The sequence below is a fragment of the Notolepis coatsorum genome (assembly GCF_963971535.1).
Source record: "Notolepis coatsorum genome assembly, chromosome: 1".
Lineage (NCBI taxonomy): Eukaryota > Metazoa > Chordata > Actinopteri > Aulopiformes > Paralepididae > Notolepis > Notolepis coatsorum.
The window spans coordinates 301,057,985-301,078,156 of NC_140165.1; the positions used below are offsets into that span (position 1 = coordinate 301,057,985).

At 46.8% G+C, this 20,172-nt stretch overlaps 1 protein-coding gene across 1 annotated transcript in view; it reads left to right on the forward strand.

Moving 5' to 3' along the window:
- Positions 1 to 20,172, forward strand: part of tada2a (transcriptional adaptor 2A) — a 33,665-nt gene that overhangs the window by 242 nt on the left and 13,251 nt on the right. Inside the window, exons 2-8 of the mRNA XM_084324788.1 lie at positions 12,908 to 13,014; positions 13,105 to 13,164; positions 13,241 to 13,332; positions 14,263 to 14,420; positions 16,397 to 16,485; positions 18,076 to 18,148; positions 18,272 to 18,335. Of these exons, the coding sequence (XP_084180914.1) occupies positions 12,908 to 13,014; positions 13,105 to 13,164; positions 13,241 to 13,332; positions 14,263 to 14,420; positions 16,397 to 16,485; positions 18,076 to 18,148; positions 18,272 to 18,335 (643 nt within the window). The remainder of the gene's footprint in view (positions 1 to 12,907; positions 13,015 to 13,104; positions 13,165 to 13,240; positions 13,333 to 14,262; positions 14,421 to 16,396; positions 16,486 to 18,075; positions 18,149 to 18,271; positions 18,336 to 20,172) is intronic.

Consider the following 20,172-nt stretch of genomic DNA (forward strand, 5'->3'; position numbering starts at 1 on the left):
GTGTGGCTAACGTTAGCCAGATATATAAGCTATCAACAATATTTACATGGCATTGTTTAACTAATATATTCCTCTTAAATGTTATTCATGCATCTGTCAGACAGTCCATTTGAAACTATTTTGAAGTAAAGCGTTAACGTTAACATGTCACTGTTTAGCTACAGTAACGTTAGCTAACGTTTAAAGCCCCAATCCGGGGTTATTTTTGATAATATACCACAGGCTAAATATTACTTCTTCTATATTATATATAGCTACATTATTGAAGAGTGTAACGTTAGATTGAAAATAACGTTACGTCATTTGGAACGTTCAATCTTAGCCCATTGTATACTGTAGGTGTAACTGAGGGGTACAATTCCCTGACTGTATTAATCAAGTACTGATATCATTAATCACTACCGACTTGTACATTACTGGCCAATACCGTACAAAGGTATTCTAGATGACAACACTCGCACAATAACAGGGTTTTCCACACAGAATACTAGTTTACAATATTTATTACATAAAAGGGATTGTTTACAGTATTTAGATTGCGCTTATAAGGCAAAGAATGTGCAGTCAAATCAATAGTGAATATTAAGGTAATTAGATCTGGTTATTCTGGGAAAGGGTGTACTACCGGTTGTAAGCCAGCAGAGGGGGCCAAAGCTCTATGCAAGTCCAGGGTTCAAGGGGGCGATGTCACCCCTGTGGCAGCGGGGAAAGCAGTGGTGATCCCAGGGTGCGCTCCGCGCAGATGAGAGCTGTCAAGTCTCTGCTCCGGCAGCGACGGGCTTGGGCGATGGTCCCACGGGCAGGTGTAGATCCCACAGTGGCAGTGGGGTAGGCGGTTCTCTGCTCCAGCAGCTTGGTCAAAGCAATGAAGAAGAATAATCCTTGCCCGGAGAGTGGCACCGCTGGCGGGGTGTAAGTCCTTCGTGGTGCTGCTGCTCCGGTGTAGATATCCTCTCCGGTGCGGTAGTGCACGGCTGAACTTGACGTTACTGTACTATTAGCACGCGGCAATAAGTGCTCTATTATAGACACACAATTACCCACTTCACGTGGTCTTTGACTCGTAATGAAGGTTTACTAATATATAGAGAACGATACGACAAACAGACGTATTTAGGATAACACGAGACTATGTTGGGGCGATACGAGCCCTGCTGTACCGCACGTTGCGTAGTGGGTAAGGCTTTACTCAGTAACTGCACCAGACTGAACTGAAGGCGAACTGAAGAGGAACTGCAAGGGGGGTTCTACATTTCTTGCGCCATATATATATGTACCGTGAACAAATAGTACCTATCTCATCTCTGTCGCCTCTCGGTCTCGTGGGCGAAAGCGGGCATGTTCGGGCGAGTCCCGGCGGCAGCTTTCAAGTCAGCTCGAGGGGGTAAGGCTTTACTCGGTACCTGGCGCCAGGGGGTCGCTTCCAATAGGGGAATGAATATTATGGTCTGTCCTGCTAGACTAAAGGGATATTCCGTGCATATTGTACAAAGAATATACAAGGGATATCAAACGATATACAAATAGTATACATGGGATCTCAGGCAATAAATATATATATTCGGTTTAATCTGACCCTTTGTAACAGCCGCCCCCTAATTAGTCCCACCTAATTAGCTAAGCAGGGGCAGATCAACCGCACTGTCCACTACTCAATGTCTGTGAGGGTCGGTCAGTTCACAAAGTCAGGGGTCATGGTCGTCATTAGGCAAGTCGGGGAGCCTTGGCGACTCGATCAGCCTCGCCACGGGTCGGTTGTAGATCCGCCCTTGGCCGAGCACTTCTGCCACTCTGACCTTTCCGTCGGTACCAGTGGTCACTTTGCTTACGCGGCCGGCCGGCCACGCAACTCGGGGTGGTGACTGGTCTATGGTCATGACGACTGGACGGGATGAAGGGGGCTTAGGAGGAAGCGGGCCTGAGACTGCTTTGATCTGGGCTTGGCTGTGCTTTCTCCTCCTCCGTCTGTTTCTCTTGTTCGCTCTGTACCCCGTGCGAGGAGGGGCCGGTCCCGGCCGCCCCGTCAAGGAGTCGCTTGGGGTGCTGGGTTCGAGGTCAGCTACGTCTGAAGCGCAGCTGAGGGGGGTGGAGTTCCGAACTCCCTCTGGTACCCACGGTTCTCTCACGGGCCTCTCGCTTAATGTCAATAGCCTCTGCTGTATGGGGGAGAGGCCGGTGTCGCTCGCCTCTGTGTGTAGGCAGCTAGTGGCTGCTGCTCGGCTGAGAGACTTAGCGAGGGGGCCTTGCAATGTCCATCCTAGGCGGGTCTCGACTGCTGCAGGACAGCCTCGGGTTCCGGTATGGACCCGGTCTATCGGGACGATGAGGTCTGCATGGTCGGAGCCTATCAGCAGGGTCGGAGTGGCGCCGTCTATGAGCGGGATAGGTAGTTGACGCAGGTGCGCACACTTATCCATCAGCTGTGGGATGGGGTAGGTGTACTGGGATAGTCCTATTTCTTGGCTGGTGAAAGCATTTGTGATCTTGTACCGTCGCTCTGGCTGCCCGCTTGCTGCGATAGTGAAGGAGACATTCTCGCCCTTTATCGTCTTTAAATCTCTTCTTATTGTCCGAATCGTCATTTGGTTCTCGCTCCCCCGCAGTCCCAGCTGGGCCGCAGCGGACGCGAGCAGAAGGGTCTTCTCTGACCCGTCATCAAGGACGGCGTAAGTGTCCATGACTTTGTCCCCGTGGCTCAGGAGCACTCTGACCACTTTGAGGAGCACACGGGGGGTCCCGCTGTGCTGGTCAATGTGGAGCACTCCTGCTGGTTGGTTGTCTTGGACCTTCTGGTGGGCTCCGCACCGTGCTGCGCGGTAAACGGCGCCCGCCTGGGCCGCCTGGCGCCACTGGTTCACTTGGACGGGGTTCAGTGTCTTATATTCGGCGCACTGTGCCAGCCAGTGTCCGCCGTCGCAGTAGGTACAGTAGGGAGCGGTCTGGTGGAACTTTGGTTCTGGTGCCACCGCCTCGGCGTGGTACATGACCGCGACGGGCCCACTCTGTTGTCCTGGGTGACGCTTGTTGATGTCGTGCAGGACCTCCAGGTGGGTGCCACCGCACCTGCTGCACCTTTTCTTCAGGTGGCACTCAGCTGCTAGGTGGCTGCGCGCGCAGCGGAAGCAGCGGCGGTGGTCCTTGACCCACTGGCTCACATCCTCCGTGGTCAGCTTCTTGAAGTCCTCGCACTGATGGAGCCGATGTTCTCCCTCACAGTACTGGCACTCAATCTTCCACTGGTCCTCTTTCGTCGAGGGGGTGTTGTGGTTGGAGTGCTGCGGTACTGCTTCGGCTTGGTGCATAACAGTCACCGATCTTCTTCCATCATTTATTCTCCTGGTTCCTTCTCTGGAGCCAGGGGTGCTCCGTCCGAATGTATCTAGCCGTAAGCTGCTGACTTCTCTCGCCAGGAAGTCGGCTAGATCGAGGAGGTTCGGTTTGGGGCCATTAGGGTCTCGGTGGTCTCTCTGCCGCCTAAAGCGCTCCTGTCGGGCGGGCGGTAGCTTCTCCAAGATCCTCTCTACATTTGAGTTGGCGTATAGTTCATGCCTACCCTTTTCCCTCTGCGCTCCCAGCATCCCTACCAGGGACTGCACTCTGATGGACAGGTCGTCCAGTGCTCGATTGTCTGTGGCTGGGGGTAGGCGGTCAATATGCCTTATCTCTTCTATCACGTAATCCCATATACGTCCATATCTCGGGTCCAGCGCTGCAAGGGCCGCTGTGTATGGTGTCGAAGAGGAGGTGTAGGCCAGCGCTATATTGTGCGCTCGCGGTACTTTCAGGTGCTTCAGTAATATTGCATACTTGTGGCGTTCATCAGCGACATCCACCATCATTGTCTCTAAGCACATCCGGAGCTCCGTGTACTGTGCTCGATTCTCATGGATGAAGTCTGGAATTGACGGCGTGGCGATGTATGACGCTGTGGGTGACTGATACATCGGTGAGCGTTGGGGGAGAGGCCTCCTAGGCGAGTCTCCTCTTGCGTGTCGTCTTGGGTTGGTACTTGGTGGGTACCGAAGGTCGGGTACCCAGGTGCTGTTCCTCGGGGCTGACGGTGCGTCAAACTCACCCGTGAGTTGAGTCGGGGGTTTGTAGCGCAGGGCCTCGGGGCTGACTTCTGGGCTGTACTGGACCTCCTGGTCCTGAGTACGTTGCTGCGGGTCGGGCTGTACTGGGCCTCCTGGGCCAGAGCACGTTGCTGCTGGTCGGCTTGACACTCCTCTTCCTCCTCCTCCTCTTCCTCTGCTAGGACCTGGAGTCGTCTGTTCAGTCTCTCGGCGTGGTCCGGTTCCGTTACCCGGTTGCTAGGTCTCGTATGGACCGGCTGGGGAGGGGGTTCGGAGACGTGGACAGGATCCTCCTGTAGGCGGGGTCCCGGGTCGCTTCGTCGGGTAGGGGAATGTGTCCTAGACCCATGTCTTGACGACCTCTGAGAGCTCCGTGCGGAGTGAGGGGGTGTCGCCATGGCAACCAGTTTGTCCATCAGCTCCGCCTGCATCCGGTCGCGCTCTGCCTCGCGCCGGGCATGGGCTGCGTCGCGCGCTGCTTCGCGCTGGGCATTGGCGGCGTCGCGCTGCGCATTGGCGACGTCGCGCTGGGCATTGGCGCTGGCATGGGCGGCGTGGAGCTGTGCATTTGCGACGTCGGCGCGGCTTCGCTCGATGTTCTCTTCTGTCTGGAGGCGTCTGGTCTCCAGTCTTATTCGGTCGTCTTCGCTCCTTTGTTGCGCCTGGAAGCGCTCTCGCTCACCTGCGTAATGTTCGCGCTCGCACGTCTGTTGCGCTTGAAGTCGATCGCGTTCGGTGGAGGCTGCCAGGGTGGCGATGAGTGCCTGCGCCAGCATCTTGTCCGCCTCGCTGGGGGAAGACGCCGTTCGGGGCGATCGGCTCCCGGCAGTACTGGTTGGAGATCCGTTCTCCGGTTGCGTACCGCGGAGATCCGTCTCCTGGGTGCGCGTCTCTTTAGGGTTGTCTTCCTCCCGGGGCTGGTCGGGACTACTTCTTGGGTAGTGTCTGGGGGTAAAGTCGTGTCAGTTCCCTCCTGGTCCCCACCGTGAGCTTGGTCAGTTACATTAGAACCCACTAGGGCCTCTGTTGGCGGGGTAGCCTGGTTGTTAGGGTCGGACATAATTTTACTTTCTACTTTTTCCGCGTTTAACTTCCCTTTAAAGCTAGGTATTGGACTGACAGAGTATGCCTCTAGGTAGGGAGGTGGCTGTCGTCTGCGCTGCGGGCGATCTAGCTTAGGAGAACCGTTTGTGGAGTGTTCGTCATCGGCCAATTCCATATTAATATTATATTAATATTACGCTAATTATTATCTCGGCTATCGAAGGACCAATTGTAACTGAGGGGTACAATTCCCTGACTGTATTAATCAAGTACTGATATCATTAATCACTACCGACTTGTACATTACTGGCCAATACCGTACAAAGGTATTCTAGATGACAACACTCGCACAATAACAGGGTTTTCCACACAGAATACTAGTTTACAATATTTATTACATAAAAGGGATTGTTTACAGTATTTAGATTGCGCTTATAAGGCAAAGAATGTGCAGTCAAATCAATAGTGAATATTAAGGTAATTAGATCTGGTTATTCTGGGAAAGGGTGTACTACCGGTTGTAAGCCAGCAGAGGGGGCCAAAGCTCTATGCAAGTCCAGGGTTCAAGGGGGCGATGTCACCCCTGTGGCAGCGGGGAAAGCAGTGGTGATCCCAGGGTGCGCTCCGCGCAGATGAGAGCTGTCAAGTCTCTGCTCCGGCAGCGACGGGCTTGGGCGATGGTCCCACGGGCAGGTGTAGATCCCACAGTGGCAGTGGGGTAGGCGGTTCTCTGCTCCAGCAGCTTGGTCAAAGCAATGAAGAAGAATAATCCTTGCCCGGAGAGTGGCACCGCTGGCGGGGTGTAAGTCCTCCGTGGTGCTGCTGCTCCGGTGTAGATATCCTCTCCGGTGCGGTAGTGCACGGCTGAACTTGACGTTACTGTACTATTAGCACGCGGCAATAAGTGCTCTATTATAGACACACAATTACCCACTTCACGTGGTCTTTGACTCGTAATGAAGGTTTACTAATATATAGAGAACGATACGACAAACAGACGTATTTAGGATAACACGAGACTATGTTGGGGCGATACGAGCCCTGCTGTACCGCACGTTGCGTAGTGGGTAAGGCTTTACTCGGTAACTGCACCAGACTGAACTGAAGGCGAACTGAAGAGGAACTGCAAGGGGGGTTCTACATTTCTTGCGCCATATATATATGTACCGTGAACAAATAGTACCTATCTCATCTCTGTCGCCTCTCGGTCTCGTAGCCGTGGGCGAAAGCGGGCATGTTCGGGCGAGTCCCGGCGGCAGCTTTCAAGTCAGCTCGAGGGGGTAAGGCTTTACTCGGTACCTGGCGCCAGGGGGTCGCTTCCAATAGGGGAATGAATATTATGGTCTGTCCTGCTAGACTAAAGGGATATTCCGTGCATATTGTACAAAGAATATACAAGGGATATCAAACGATATACAAATAGTATACATGGGATCTCAGGCAATAAATATATATATTCGGTTTAATCTGACCCTTTGTAACAGTAGGTATATTATGCTTTATTTCAGTGTTTACAAACACCAACGTCACAACAACTGAGCCAATACAATTCAAATAGAATGTGTACCTGTAAAGTGTATCAAATGTATCATTCTTCATTCATCAAGTGTAGAATGTCGCCCATTTGAAGAATTCGCAGACGTTATTCATGATGTGCCCCAGGACAGAAGTTGGTTCAGTCAACATTTGTGAACATGAACCATTCTTGATTGATTGATTGAAAACTTTATTAACAGATTGCAGAATGGGTACAATACAGTGTACAGCTCAATACACACAATTGTTAAGGGGATGCAGACCAGAGAAAGACTTTCGTCTTGTTGTTACGATGAATTGAAAATGGAGGACCCTGATGGAAACAAGACGAAAGTCTTTCTCAGGTCTGCATCCTCTTAACAATTGTATGTATTGAGCTGTACTGTACTGTACCCATTCTGCAATCTGTTAATCAACCTTTCAATCAATCAATCAATCAATCAATTGTTTACATCACCAGGGTCCCCCATTTTCAATTCATCAGGACATATATGACATACATGACATACAGATAGACAGTACTGCTACATCTATACATTTATGACACCAGATTTGCAAATACAGTACTGTTTGTGATACAAAAAGAGTCCAGAAAAGGGAGTATATACATTTGACGTAAAAACTGTACATTGGAGGAGGTTGGGTGGGGTTGTGTGTGGGGGGGGGGGTTGGGTAGTTTCAAGTTTCTTTAATAGTTGTCATACAGAAGTACAGAATACTTTCATACAAAATGCTTCTTACTGTTACGCTCCAGAGACTGTGCTAGACAAGATAGTATCAAATAACATAGTTAGTAGGGAGGGGTTGGGGGGGGGACACTGTACATTGGGATATTGACAATCATACTAGGTAATTTACATTGGAGGGGGTTGGGTGGGGGACACACTGTACAAACAAGCAAAACTGTACATTGGGCGGGGGGGCACTGTACAAACAGGCAAAACTGTACATTGGAATATTGACAACCATACTAGGTAAATTACTGTACATTGGAGGGGGTTGGGTTAGGACATTTACAGGGGCCAGTTTCGAATTGCAGTCTCCCGTAGGTGTTCCTTGAGAGTGGTTTTGAAAGTGGGTAGTGATTCACATTCCTTTACAGCTTTGGGTAGGGCGTTCCACATTGATGTGGCATAATTGCGAAACGTGTTTAGTCCCTTGTTTGAGCCGAATCTGGGGTTAACATGATTTGTGGAGCTCCCTCTGGTGTTGTGATCGTGGTATTCACTGACCTTTGGGAAGTATTTTGACATGTACATGGGTACCTTGGTCGTGTAGTGTATCTTGTAGACCAGGCCCATTGCAAGTTGCTGTACTCTGTCGTCTACTCTAAGCCATCCTAGGTTGTTAAAGTGGGCAGGGGTGAGGTGGGTTCTAGGAGTAAGGTCTTCTCACCTAAAGCCAAAGATGGATTAATTGAAAATGGGGGACCTTGATGTAAACAAGACGAACGTCTTTCTCTGGTCTGCATCCCCAATTTTTTGTATTGAGACGTACTGTACTGTACCCATTCTGCAATCTGTTAATAAAGTTTTCAATCAATCAATGCGTTTGAAATGTCTCTGCTAAAGCTAAAAACCAGAGAACCCTTACATCTGGGGAAATCTAGCTGATATTGCCAATGTTGCCATGCATTTGTTGTCTGCACCACGATATAGAATAGAATAGAATAGAATAGAATAGAAATACTTTTATTATCCCGAGGGAAATTTGACACTGCAAATCGCTCAACATTAAACATTTAGATGGAACAGGTCACGAATAAGAATAACAAAACCAATCAAATTGCCTAAGGATAAGAATAGAATAAAATAGAATAAAATATAAGAATAGAATAGAATAGAATAAAATATACAGTAAAAATATACAGAAGTCTACAGTAGGTGAAATATTGCACAGTGCTGTTTCAAAAGTAAGAGTCCAGGAAGATGGTAACTGTCACTCTGTGCTCAGTGATGCAGTGAGGCACAGTGATGCACAGTGATGCATTGTATAGTCTGATGGCTGTTGGAATGAAGGACTTCCTGTGCCGTTCAGTGCTGCATTTAGGTAGTGTGAGCCTAGCACTGAACATGCTCCTCCTGTCAGCCAAGTCTCTGTATAGTGGGTGGGAGGGGTTTTCCCTGATGGTCTGGACCTTAGCAAGGCTCCTCCTCTCTGCCACCCTCGCTAGGGAGTCCAGCTCCACCCCAGCCACGCTACTGGCCTTCCTGACCAGCTTATCCAGCCTGTTTGTGTCCCCTGCTCTCAGTCTGCTGCCCCAGCAGGTCACTGCGTATGTAACGGGTGTAAAACTCACTCCCCAGAGGCATCCAAACTGAGCGCTTAGGAGGGAATTCCTTTCTTGGCGCAGCGGTTTGTGATGTCGCCCGCAGTGCGGACGCCTGGGGTTCGACTCCCACTCAAGGCATGGTCGAATTCGTGGCAGGGGCGAGTTGCCTCTGTTACACTGGTGCCGTGACCCGGATGCCTTGGGTGGTGTGAGTTTAGGGGGGGTGAGTGTAACGGGTGTAAAACTCACTCCCCAGAGGCATCCAAACTGAGCGCTTAGGAGGGAATTCCTTTCTTGGCGCAGCGGTTTGTGATGTCGCCCGCAGTGCGGACGCCTGGGGTTCGACTCCCACTCAAGGCATGGTCGAATTCGTGGCAGGGGCGAGTTGCCTCTGTTACACGTACAAGAAGGCACCCGCCACCACCCACTCATAGAACATCCTCAACATCCTTGTACAGACATTGAAGACCATAGTCCCCACCAGACTGGTGGACAAGCTGATCGAGCTAGGCCTGAGCTTTGCCCTGAGCGCCTGGGTACTGGACTTTCTGAGTGAAAGACCCCAGGCGGTCAGGGTGGGGGGTCAGACCTCCAACACCATCACCCTGAGCATCGGGTCCCCCCAGGGCTGTGTTCTAAGCCCCCTGCTGTACTCACTCTACACACACGACTGTGCGGCCAAGTTCAGCTCCAACTCCATTGTGAAGTTCGCCGACGACACGGTGGTGGTGGGGCTGATCTCGGACAACGACGAGAAGGCCTACCGAGAGGAGGTTGAGGTACTGGAACGTTGGTGCCAGGACAACAGCCTGCTCCTGAACATTGGTAAAACCAAGGAGCTGATCGTGGATTATAGGAGAGGACAGCAGGAGACACACACACCACTGACGATTAACGGGGCTACCGTGGACAGGGTGAGCAGCTTCAAGTACCTGGGGGTCCACATCTCAGAGGACCTGACATGGTCAACACACATAGACACAGTAGTAAAGAAAGCGAAGCAGCGCCTCTACCACCTGAGACAGTTAAGGAAGTTCAGAGTATCGGGGAAGATACTCCAGTCCTTCTACTCAGGAGCTGTAGAGAGCATCTTGACCGGAAACATCACTGCCTGGTATGGGAACAGCACGGCACAGGACAAGAAGGCCCTACAGAGAGTGGTGCGCTCAGCCGAGCGTACCACGGGTATTGCGCTACCTCCCCTGCAGGCTCTATACAACAAGAGGTGCAAATCCAGAGCCTGCAGGATAATGAAAGACCCCCACCACCCCAATAACAGCCTGTTCCAGCTGCTGAGGTCAGGCAGACGCCTGCGAACTCCAGCTACTAGGACGGAGAGGCTTAGGCTAAGCTTCTTCCCCCAGGCCATCAGAGCCTTGAACAATGAACATTGAGAGACACAGAAACTGAACTATCCACACACAAGCACATACACGACACGCACGCTGAGCACGCTCACACACTAGCAGCCACTTTAACACTCATGCCGCACACACGCACACTTATGGCCAGAGGAAAGGCCACTTAAAGTAGTATAACATCAGGAACAGTGTATTGCACTACTAAAGCTACCTAGCATGTCCTATATGCTCTGTAAATACTAATGTACAGATACCGAGATGGCACACCATGTACCTGTTTATTGCACTGTTTTATTGGATTCTATTAATATGTTGTACCACTGTATTTTATTGGATTCTATTATATGTTGTACCACTGTATTGCACATCGTCGCGGGCAAGACCAGCCGCATTTCATTGTATACCTGTATGCCGTGACAATTAAAACTCTTGACTTGACTTGACTTGAAGGATCTCAGCCTTCTGAGGAAGTATAGTCGGCTCTGGCCCTTCTTGTATTGCCTGTACTATCTATTGTCACTTGTCATTTTGTATCATGGTAATGGTATTATATTTAATTTAGATATATTTTCCCACCCCTACTGGACTTTGTTTTGTAGATTAGCCTGTACTTTGGACTTTGGTGCTGAGTAAAAAAAAAGCACTAGTAACTAGAAAGCTTAGGACTCTCATCTCAAATTTGTATGCTCCCAGATTTAATGGAAAAATTTACACTTCCATCCTACAAAGGATCTTGGTCTGGTTATTCACTCGGGTGGTTATTTTCCCCATCCCCCATGTGTAATTAGATTCTATAGACATTTACACTATACAAAACAATCCATGAATCCATTGTCCACCGTTACACATGTGGTTTAAAGCAGGGGTCTCAAACTCGCGGCCCGCTGGATGATATTTTGCGGCCCCCTACTTGACATCAAAGTAAAAAATAAAATAATAATAATATATATTTTTTTTTTCTTTTTTAATGTTGTGGGACTTGTACAGCACTTTGTCAGTGCTGTAAAGTTTAAACCTTTTTAAATCTTAGACAAACTAACAAAACACTTTGCTTTCATGAAATATTGTAAGCCGTCATTTGAGGCTTTATAAAAGCAGCACAATGAACACAAATCTGTCAGTGCCGACTGCCGAGTCTGACCTCATCTTAAATTTCAAACAGCATTGCTTGTTGTAATTAACAAAGAGAGGCAGAGTTGATTTTGCACAAAAAAAGAAAAATATATATAATATTTGATGCGGCCCAGCCTCACCCAGACTCTACCTCCAGCGGCCCCCAGGTAAATTGAGTTTGAGACCCCTGGTTTAAAGGGTCATATTACTTCAATCCCAAAGTATTTTTTTCTTCATGTTAACAGAAAAGGGGCGAATATCAATCTTTTATTTATACCATTTATACCAACTGGTGACTGAGTTCGCAGATGATAAATCCAATACAGTTTTTCTCATCAAAAGCAAACTGTAAATTTCACCCCCTAGTTTTGGGTATAGAAACAGTGTTCAATGCCAATGTAGAGAGTAGTGTGGAGACATCGTGTTGTGCATTTTTTAAACGTGTAGGTGTAGCCACTTTCGTCTCTATTCTATTTTTGCCAATGCTTTGCCTCGTGGACACTGTACAGTATACGACACTGCATGTCCTACATGAGATCCCTACTGGCCAGTAACTCATAGACTATTCCAGATGTATTGGAGAGAAACAAGGGAATGGGGGGGGGGGGGCACCACAGTCCATTTAGCTCCCCCGAAATGTGCTTTTAGTTAGAAAATTATTACCAACAACAATTGCTTTTGGTTTGGCTAAATGTTAGCTTATGTAACGTTACTTTACCAGACACTTTGGCAGACAACGAACCAACCACCATTGGGGGGAGTTTTGTTTTTCAATACACAAGCCACTGAAATTGTTGGACAGAAAAAGATAGTTTCATAACTCTGTCCTATGTTTAGGGGTACTTTTTGGTTGAAATTGAAATAAACTATTGGCTGTTGGGCGAGTCTTGAACTGTTACTGTATGATATTGTGGAATAATTATCTCCCCCCCCCCCCCTCCTAAAACAATCTCCCAATCTTGTTCCAACTTTCCCCCATTCATCCACATTTTGTCTCTCACCTGATGCCACCCCCCTCTTTCTAACTCACCTTACCCCCCTCCAATCCAATACCTGGGCCATCCTATCCACAATCCCTTTCTCTCCACTATATAGACCTACGTCTTACTGGATTTTAGGAGCTCTTTGGAGGGATACTAGGCCTTGTCACTCATGGAATCATCCAGCAATAGCTCTTGATCTATTTGTACTTTGATACTCTGTTTGAGCTAAATAAACCTGTGTTCTACATCTGAGTGAGCACATCCTTATTCATGGCAAATTCCTCTACAATACAATACACCACTATTGATAATCATAATAAGCCCAGTGAAGGTATTATCACAGTTATGTGTAGACCTAAAGTAGCTAGCTGGCCGGTTCATGTGCATCTGTAAACAAGCTTCCAGGCTAGTAGCAGTCAGATAAAACCAGACATGCGTCAATTAATTTTCTATTTACACAGTATTTATACAAGTATTATTAACATTCTGTCATGATCTTATTATCATCTCCTGTTTTTTTTTTAGATGATCCTTTTGACAAGCCGCCGTGCAGAGGCTGCTCCTCCTACCTAGCCGAGCCTTACATCAAGTGTGCCGAGTGTGGACCCACACCGTTCCTCTTATGCCTTCAGGTTAGTTCAGAAGACGTTGAAGAATGGCTGCTTACACGAGGCCCTAGCGCTCTCAACTCCAAACTGACAATGCAAATGGTTTCGTTTTAGTGTTTCACCCGAGGGTTTGAGTACAAGAAGCATCAGAGCGACCACACATATGAAATCATGGTAAGTGAACTGCAAAACCACACACACTTACACACACTTTCAGCATGTCTTCTAACTGTCTACTTCCCTCATGCAGACGTCAGACTTTCCTGTGCTGGAGCCTGGGTGGACGGCACAGGAGGAGATGTCCCTACTGGAATCGGTCATGGACTGTGGCTTTGGTAACTGGTTAGTCAATTTACGTCTGTTTTACATGCTGAAACTGGACATATTACAAAGCATGTATTTTTTTTTTTATTATTATCTTTTTCCCCCTTCTTTTTCCGTTTTTCTCCCCTCCCAATGTTAGTCGTTATGCCAATTCCCAATCCCCTTCCTGGTCGTTGCACACTCTACCACCTACCGTCGGTCTGGGAGGGCAGAGACTATCACATGCTTCCTCCGACACATGTGTAGCCAGCCCACCACTTCTTTTCACCTGGCAGCGCGGACTCTCACTGGGAGAGTGTAACGTGTGGAAGGTCACACTACCTCTCCTAGATCTTTCCCTTGCTGTGCAGGTGCCCCAACCGAACTGTAGGAGTCGCTGTTTACAACGACCAGGACGCACCCTCGCCGGGTTTCCCACCTGCCAACACCGCCAATTGTGTTAGTATGGACGGTCGGCCAACCCGGAAGCACCACAGCTGGATTCGATCCCACTGTCTCTGTGGTGGTAGGCAGACGCTTAGTCCGCTGCACTACCCGGCCGCCCTACAAAGCATGTCTTTAATCAAATAACGGGATTATCATTAAATGACAACCCTGGTCAACCAGCTGTGGTTATGGCATAGTGCCATATTGGTAGCCAATGCATGACACGTCACAAGAACACTATGGATTGTTTGTTTTAGTGATGGACATCTTTGGATGTCAATGTCCTTTTTTAATTCTTATACATAAATAATCCTGTACACTAAACTTGCATCCATTTTCAGCTGTACCCCCGGCTTGGTCAGTCGTCCCTACACAATTGGCAGTGTTAGCGGGTGGGAAGCCGGTGGGGTATGTGTCCTGGTAGACGCGACCAGGAAGGGAATTGGCATAACGACTAAATTGGGATGGGTAAAAAAAAAAAGAAATAATAAAAAAAAAAAGTGCATCTATTTAAAATTCCAGGCAGGATGTGGCGTATCAGATGCGCACCAAAAGCAAGGAGGAGTGCGAGAGCCACTACATGAAGAACTTCATCAACAACCCCCTGTTCACCTCCACCCTGCTCAGCCTGCGCCAGATGGAGGAGGCTCGCTCTGCGGACAGCGCCATTCCCTTCAAACGTCAGTAAAGGAAACGTGCCGTCCACGCTTTCACCCGATAATAAGAGATGACGAGAGTCCTCTATCTCGAAAACCTATGGACCTATCTCAAATCCCGCCCTCTTTTCTTGATCCTCCAATCGTAACTGTTGTTTTCCTCTGGGAAAGAGAAGAGGAAAGGAAAAGAGAGCGGGGTTTGAAATGGGTCAATTGGTTTTTCATGTATTATATGTGGTATATAAAAAGAAAATTATTTCTGAGATTGCTGATGCTAAGTACTGATCTGGATTATTAGCTACTTTTACTGAACGGTACAGAGTTAGACCATTAGTTTGGGGTCATTGGACCAAAACGATTTAGATATAATACAATTTTCTCTATTTGTTTTTTTATTAGATTTCTGACATGTTTCACATGGCTCTTAACTCATTCAGCGCCAGGGATTAGCCTGGTCCCGTTCTAGCTATGCCACGCTTTAAAGATAGGAGTGCGTCACCTTGTTTGTAGAGCTATATCTATATTCTATATTATAGCTATGGAGACAATACTATAGTCATTTGACAGTGACTTTCTTCTGTCGAACATGCAAAAAAGAGAGAATTTTTGTCATGCATACGTTCACGCGTTATCCCGTGGTGAATATAAGTATAGTTTAGGAGTGATGCTTTGATGGCCAGTAACGGCATTCGCGTTGAACACTACAGACGCTGATCAGCTGGATGGATATGAAAACATTGTTGGATCAAGCTGAAATTGATGTAAAATAGTCCTTACCTTTGGTTAGGGGTATTCCAAAAAGAATATTCCAATTGTCTGATCGCGATTTCCAGTATTGGTGTCCATCTGGTCCCGGACATAATTTGGCACAATTTATGGATAGAGTGTGCCAGATGCGTTTCGAAGTGGTCGGATGAAGCGATTTACTCGGCTTCGTCAACATTTTGCACCCGGAGGGATTTAGATGTAACGCACGGTCTGGAACAGGGTTTACTGCACTCTTGATACTGCCACCTAGCCAGAGCTGGCTGGTACTGCACCCTCGGGGTCCCAGTATGCCTTTTAACGGCAACATCCAGGTCCGTGACATTGAATAGAATATTAAAATCGGGAAAAAAGAAAAACAGACCAAATAACGTTTACTCGTTGTTGGCGCTCAACCGCTGGCGGCCAATAACGAGTAAACTCGCTGTTGTCGCGGAAAGTGTTAAGGTCGGGTTTTAGTATTAGGGTAATTCCCTGGTATCTGATACCCTGTTTTAGCCTGGTATCAGCCTGATATCTGGTGCCCTGTTTTAGCCTGGTATCAGCCTGATATCTGATGCCCTGTTTTAGCCTGGTATCAGCCTGATATCTGATGCCCTGTTTTAGCCTGATATCTGCCTGATATCTGATGCCCTGTTTTAGCCTGGTATCAGCCTGATATCTGATGCCCTGTTTTAGCCTGATATCTGCCTGATATCTGGTGCCCTGTTTTAACCTGGTATCAGCCTGATATCTGACTCCCTGTTTTAGCCTGATATCAGCCTGTTTTAGCCTGGTATCAGCCTGATATCTGATGCCCTGTTTTAGCCTGGTATCAGCCTGATATCTGATGCCCTGTTTTAGCCTGGTATCAGCCTGATATCTGATGCCCTGTTTAACCCTGGTATCTGATACCAGTATGAGTGTGTGTGAGTGCATAACAGAACAAGTGCACATTGTTAAGTTTAATGTCCGATTACCATCACAGATCCTCCTCACAACAGAACGATAGGATTCATGTAAAAAAAAAAAGCTGCAAAATGCCTCTAATAGGTTTTGCAAGCTTCCCTTGTTTTAGTTGATTATTGGCTTCACAGTTTGACTTGTATGTTACTGGCTTAAAATTAAATGTCTTGTCAAGAGTTTTTATTTGTCACGGCATTTAAAAATTAAATGTCTTGTTCTGTTGACAATGCAGAGAACAAGTGGTTTATTATGCATGGCCACATTTGAATGTAAATGTCATCTCTCTGCAGCCACAGACGATCCCCCCAGGCCCACGTTTGACTCTGTGCTGTCTCGAGATATGGCAGGATACATGCCTGCTAGGGCAGACTTCATGGAGGTGAGGGGGAGATGGAGCATTTCTGTATTACTGCAGTATATTTTATTTATTATTTATTTTGATTTCTATGTACAGTAAATGCCACAATAATTCAGGATTGCGGTGTTTCCTTCTCCTTTACATCATATTGATTATGCGTTGGTATTTGTTAGAAGTAAAAGGTTTTTAAAGGCCAATGCCAATAATGTTGGATTGTAGCTGCTATTTTGTGCTAGTTATTACATGGTATATAAAATATATATAAAATTACCAAAGATTATTATAAGGATACATCACTGCATTTAAAGTAATAATTAATTGGCTGTTTTAATTATTATAATATTTATTTTTACAAAAAAAAACATTTGGACAATTAAATTAATAGATATTTGCTACATTATGGTGCAATATTTAGCCCCTTTTCCTGTAAGCAAGCATGACATGGCTGGTATCTACGGATTCCTTGCGATTCCCAGTTTCATATGATGCTGATACTAAGGAAGACATGATGTATATTATCTGCATGATATTATAATATTGATGTGTTTAAATTATGTAGTAAACACATGAGGGGAGGGTTATTCTACGGCCTCGTTCCTACAACCACAGCACACTAGTGCCAATAATCACAAATCCATATTATAGCATGACCTCTGGTATATTATTGGTTTTTATACTTTTTCATAATTGTTTTCGAACACTAAACCAAAACGGAAGCTTCGGTTTTGATCTTTTTATTTTGGCTCTCCTCCAAGGGAACAAATAATCTCCCATCACTAAAGCAATAAACCTCCTCGGACGCCTCCTTCCCACGTTCCGTCCAACGGAATGAGTGACGGTTCAGTCTGGTCGACGTTTCTTCTTCGCCGCGCAATTATTCCAATGAACCGCCTCTGAAGAGAGCTTGAGTGGACCGGGCTGACGGGAGGACGTGTAGCCGTTGCCATGCCAACGGGGAATTGCAATGTAGTGAATTGATTAAATGTAAACGGGGCGGAGTGACGCCACTTAAGAAGTCGTCAGGTACACGTTCTTATAGTGTGGTTATAAGCACCCATGGGAGGCCTCCCATCCAATCACAACACATGGTGGTAGGAAACAAGCTCTTCCGCCGTATTGTCACCACCCCGCCTTTTTAAATGATGCCTGAATTAAGATAATTGATAGCCATTAGCCGCTAGATGACTCTGTTGTGTTATTGAAGTCCCTCAGCGACCCAGCTAGTCTGCAGACCCTTTTCATCAAACGTCTTAACAATACGGCGGCTGATCTAGGATCACTCTGGCCAGGCTATGTGACCACATGAACTTCACTATGACTTGACCGTGGCTCAGGAGATGGAGCGGTCGTCTGGTAATCGGAAGGTTCCCGGTTTGATTCCCCGCTCCTCCCGGGCAGCGTGTCGAAGTGTCTTTGAGCAAGACACTTAACCCCTAATTGCTCCCGATTAGCAGGTTGGCACCTTGCATTGTTGCCATCGTTGTGTGAATGTGAGGAACAAAATTGTAAATCGCTTTGGATAAAGGCAAATGCACCATTTAAAAGGTGAACAGATTGAGGATCAGCCCTCCTAATCTAATGGTTTAACCAACTGTTTATTTTCCTATCCAGGAGTTTGACAACTATGCTGAATGGGATTTGAAAGACATTGACTTTGTGGACGATGACTCGGACATCCTCCATGGTGGGTAGACATTTTCCTTTTAGTAAAAAGAGAATTGTTTAGCACCAACTAAGCAGTTGCAAAACAAACAATATACCGGTACCCTATATTTGCCATTTTGCTACATTAATTATTTTTCTTCAGCCCTCAAGGTTGCAGTGGTTGACATATATCATTCAAGATTAAAGGAGAGACAACGCAGGAAGAAGTGAGTTGATCTTGACTTAACGTGACAAATGTAATGACCTTAATCTATCAATAGATGGCATTATAAGCCTTTGTTACTCTGTTTGTAATATGTGTCCTCTTATATATCTAATGTACAGGCTGCAGAGCCTTGTCTATTGAGACACTGAATATTGGACATTGTGACGGAGCCTCAACAACGTGTCTGTCTGTCTGCTAGCAAAGCATGTGCTTAACCCTTCACTTAACTCCATAGGCTGCCAGCAAAGACCACATATTTCACTGTAGCCAATTGCAATTTAGGCCTTTCCTAGTCAAAAGATGTCCATAAATAAGTATGTTATATGGACAATTTAAACCATGTGGTCCTGTATTCTATATGCAGTACCGTTGAAAAGAAGAATGGTTGTGGTGCTTCTTTTCATCGAGACAAATCATTGGACATCAGGATTTTAATGGATAACCTACTGTAGCACCTGGATGGCAACGGATGGAAACCTGTCAATGGCATATTATGAACTACTATTATCATGAATAACTTAACCCTTCCACTACCACACTACATAAAGTTAGTGTGGTAACTGTTAGTCTGCAACACTACTATCACCGACATCTAAGAAGGGAGATCCCCCCTTGAATGGCCCTTCTAAGGTTTCTCTCCTCCACACTGCCTGTGGAGCATTTTTCCCTATTGTTAGGTTTTAGTGAGTTTTTCCTTACCTTCGCGTGGGGTATGTCTGGGAGTGCTTGCATTCTTTCATTTATTTGCATTTATTTTAAATTTGTTGGACCTTATGGTGTTCTTGTTCTGTTCTTGACTTATTGTTATGTTTTCTTCTTGACTTGTTTAAAGAAGACCTGTACGGCCCATGGGGACATTAACGTGTGTTGTCGGGCCTTATAAATAAATTTGATTTGATTTGATTTGAGTTAACCCTTTCACTACCACACTACACTAACCGGGTTAACCGTCGACTAAAGACGCACTTCTTCAACCATTATCTGAAATAAAAAATCTAACCTTACTGTCATGCACTTGTCCTAATATACTAACCTACACTGTAGCACTCAACACTTTGATGAACATTGTTACTCAGCTGATAGAGTTGTGCCCTTCCTGATGACTTGTCGTACAGAACTTCTAAGTCGCTTTGGATGAAAGCGGCAGCTATATGACTAAATGTAAATGGTAGTGAAAGTGTTAACCCTTTGTTGTGTGGTAGTGAAACGGTTAAACTAGTCTTCCTTGAATAGAGGCCTTGTGTAGCTCTCTTTCCTCCAGCATGGCTGCCTGTAACATAGCAACCATCGTTTTGTACGTGGCAATGGAAGAGACGACGGTTGCTGACGTGTCGATATGAGAAATATATCAACAAAAACATAATTTGGTGTCTTATTACTGCATCTTTTAAACAAGTCACAGTTGAAGTAGTAAGATAATACATGTCCGGTGTGTTACTTACTCAGAAAAGGCATTTTCTTTTCAAATCGGTTTTACGGTTACCGACGGTTACAGGCAGCCATGCTGGAAGAAAGGGAACTACACACTAACTATTCCGTGCCGGGCCTCGATTGGCCACGTCTTCTGTTCCGTTCAGCTCTCTAGAGGTGTCAGTCAGACCCCTCGCATTCCCGCTCATCTCCCGCCCGTGTAGCTGTCAGTCTCGGGCACGCACGGCCAATTCCTGTGGTAATGCTTCCATCAGTAAATCAGTCTTAACGAGTCCTCGCTCCCCGGGAGCACGGAGGAACAGCATGTGTGGTGGGAGAGGCATGTTTGTTGAGCCTCCCACGCTCGCACACACACATACACATACTATACACACACACATACTATACACACACGCATACTATTCACA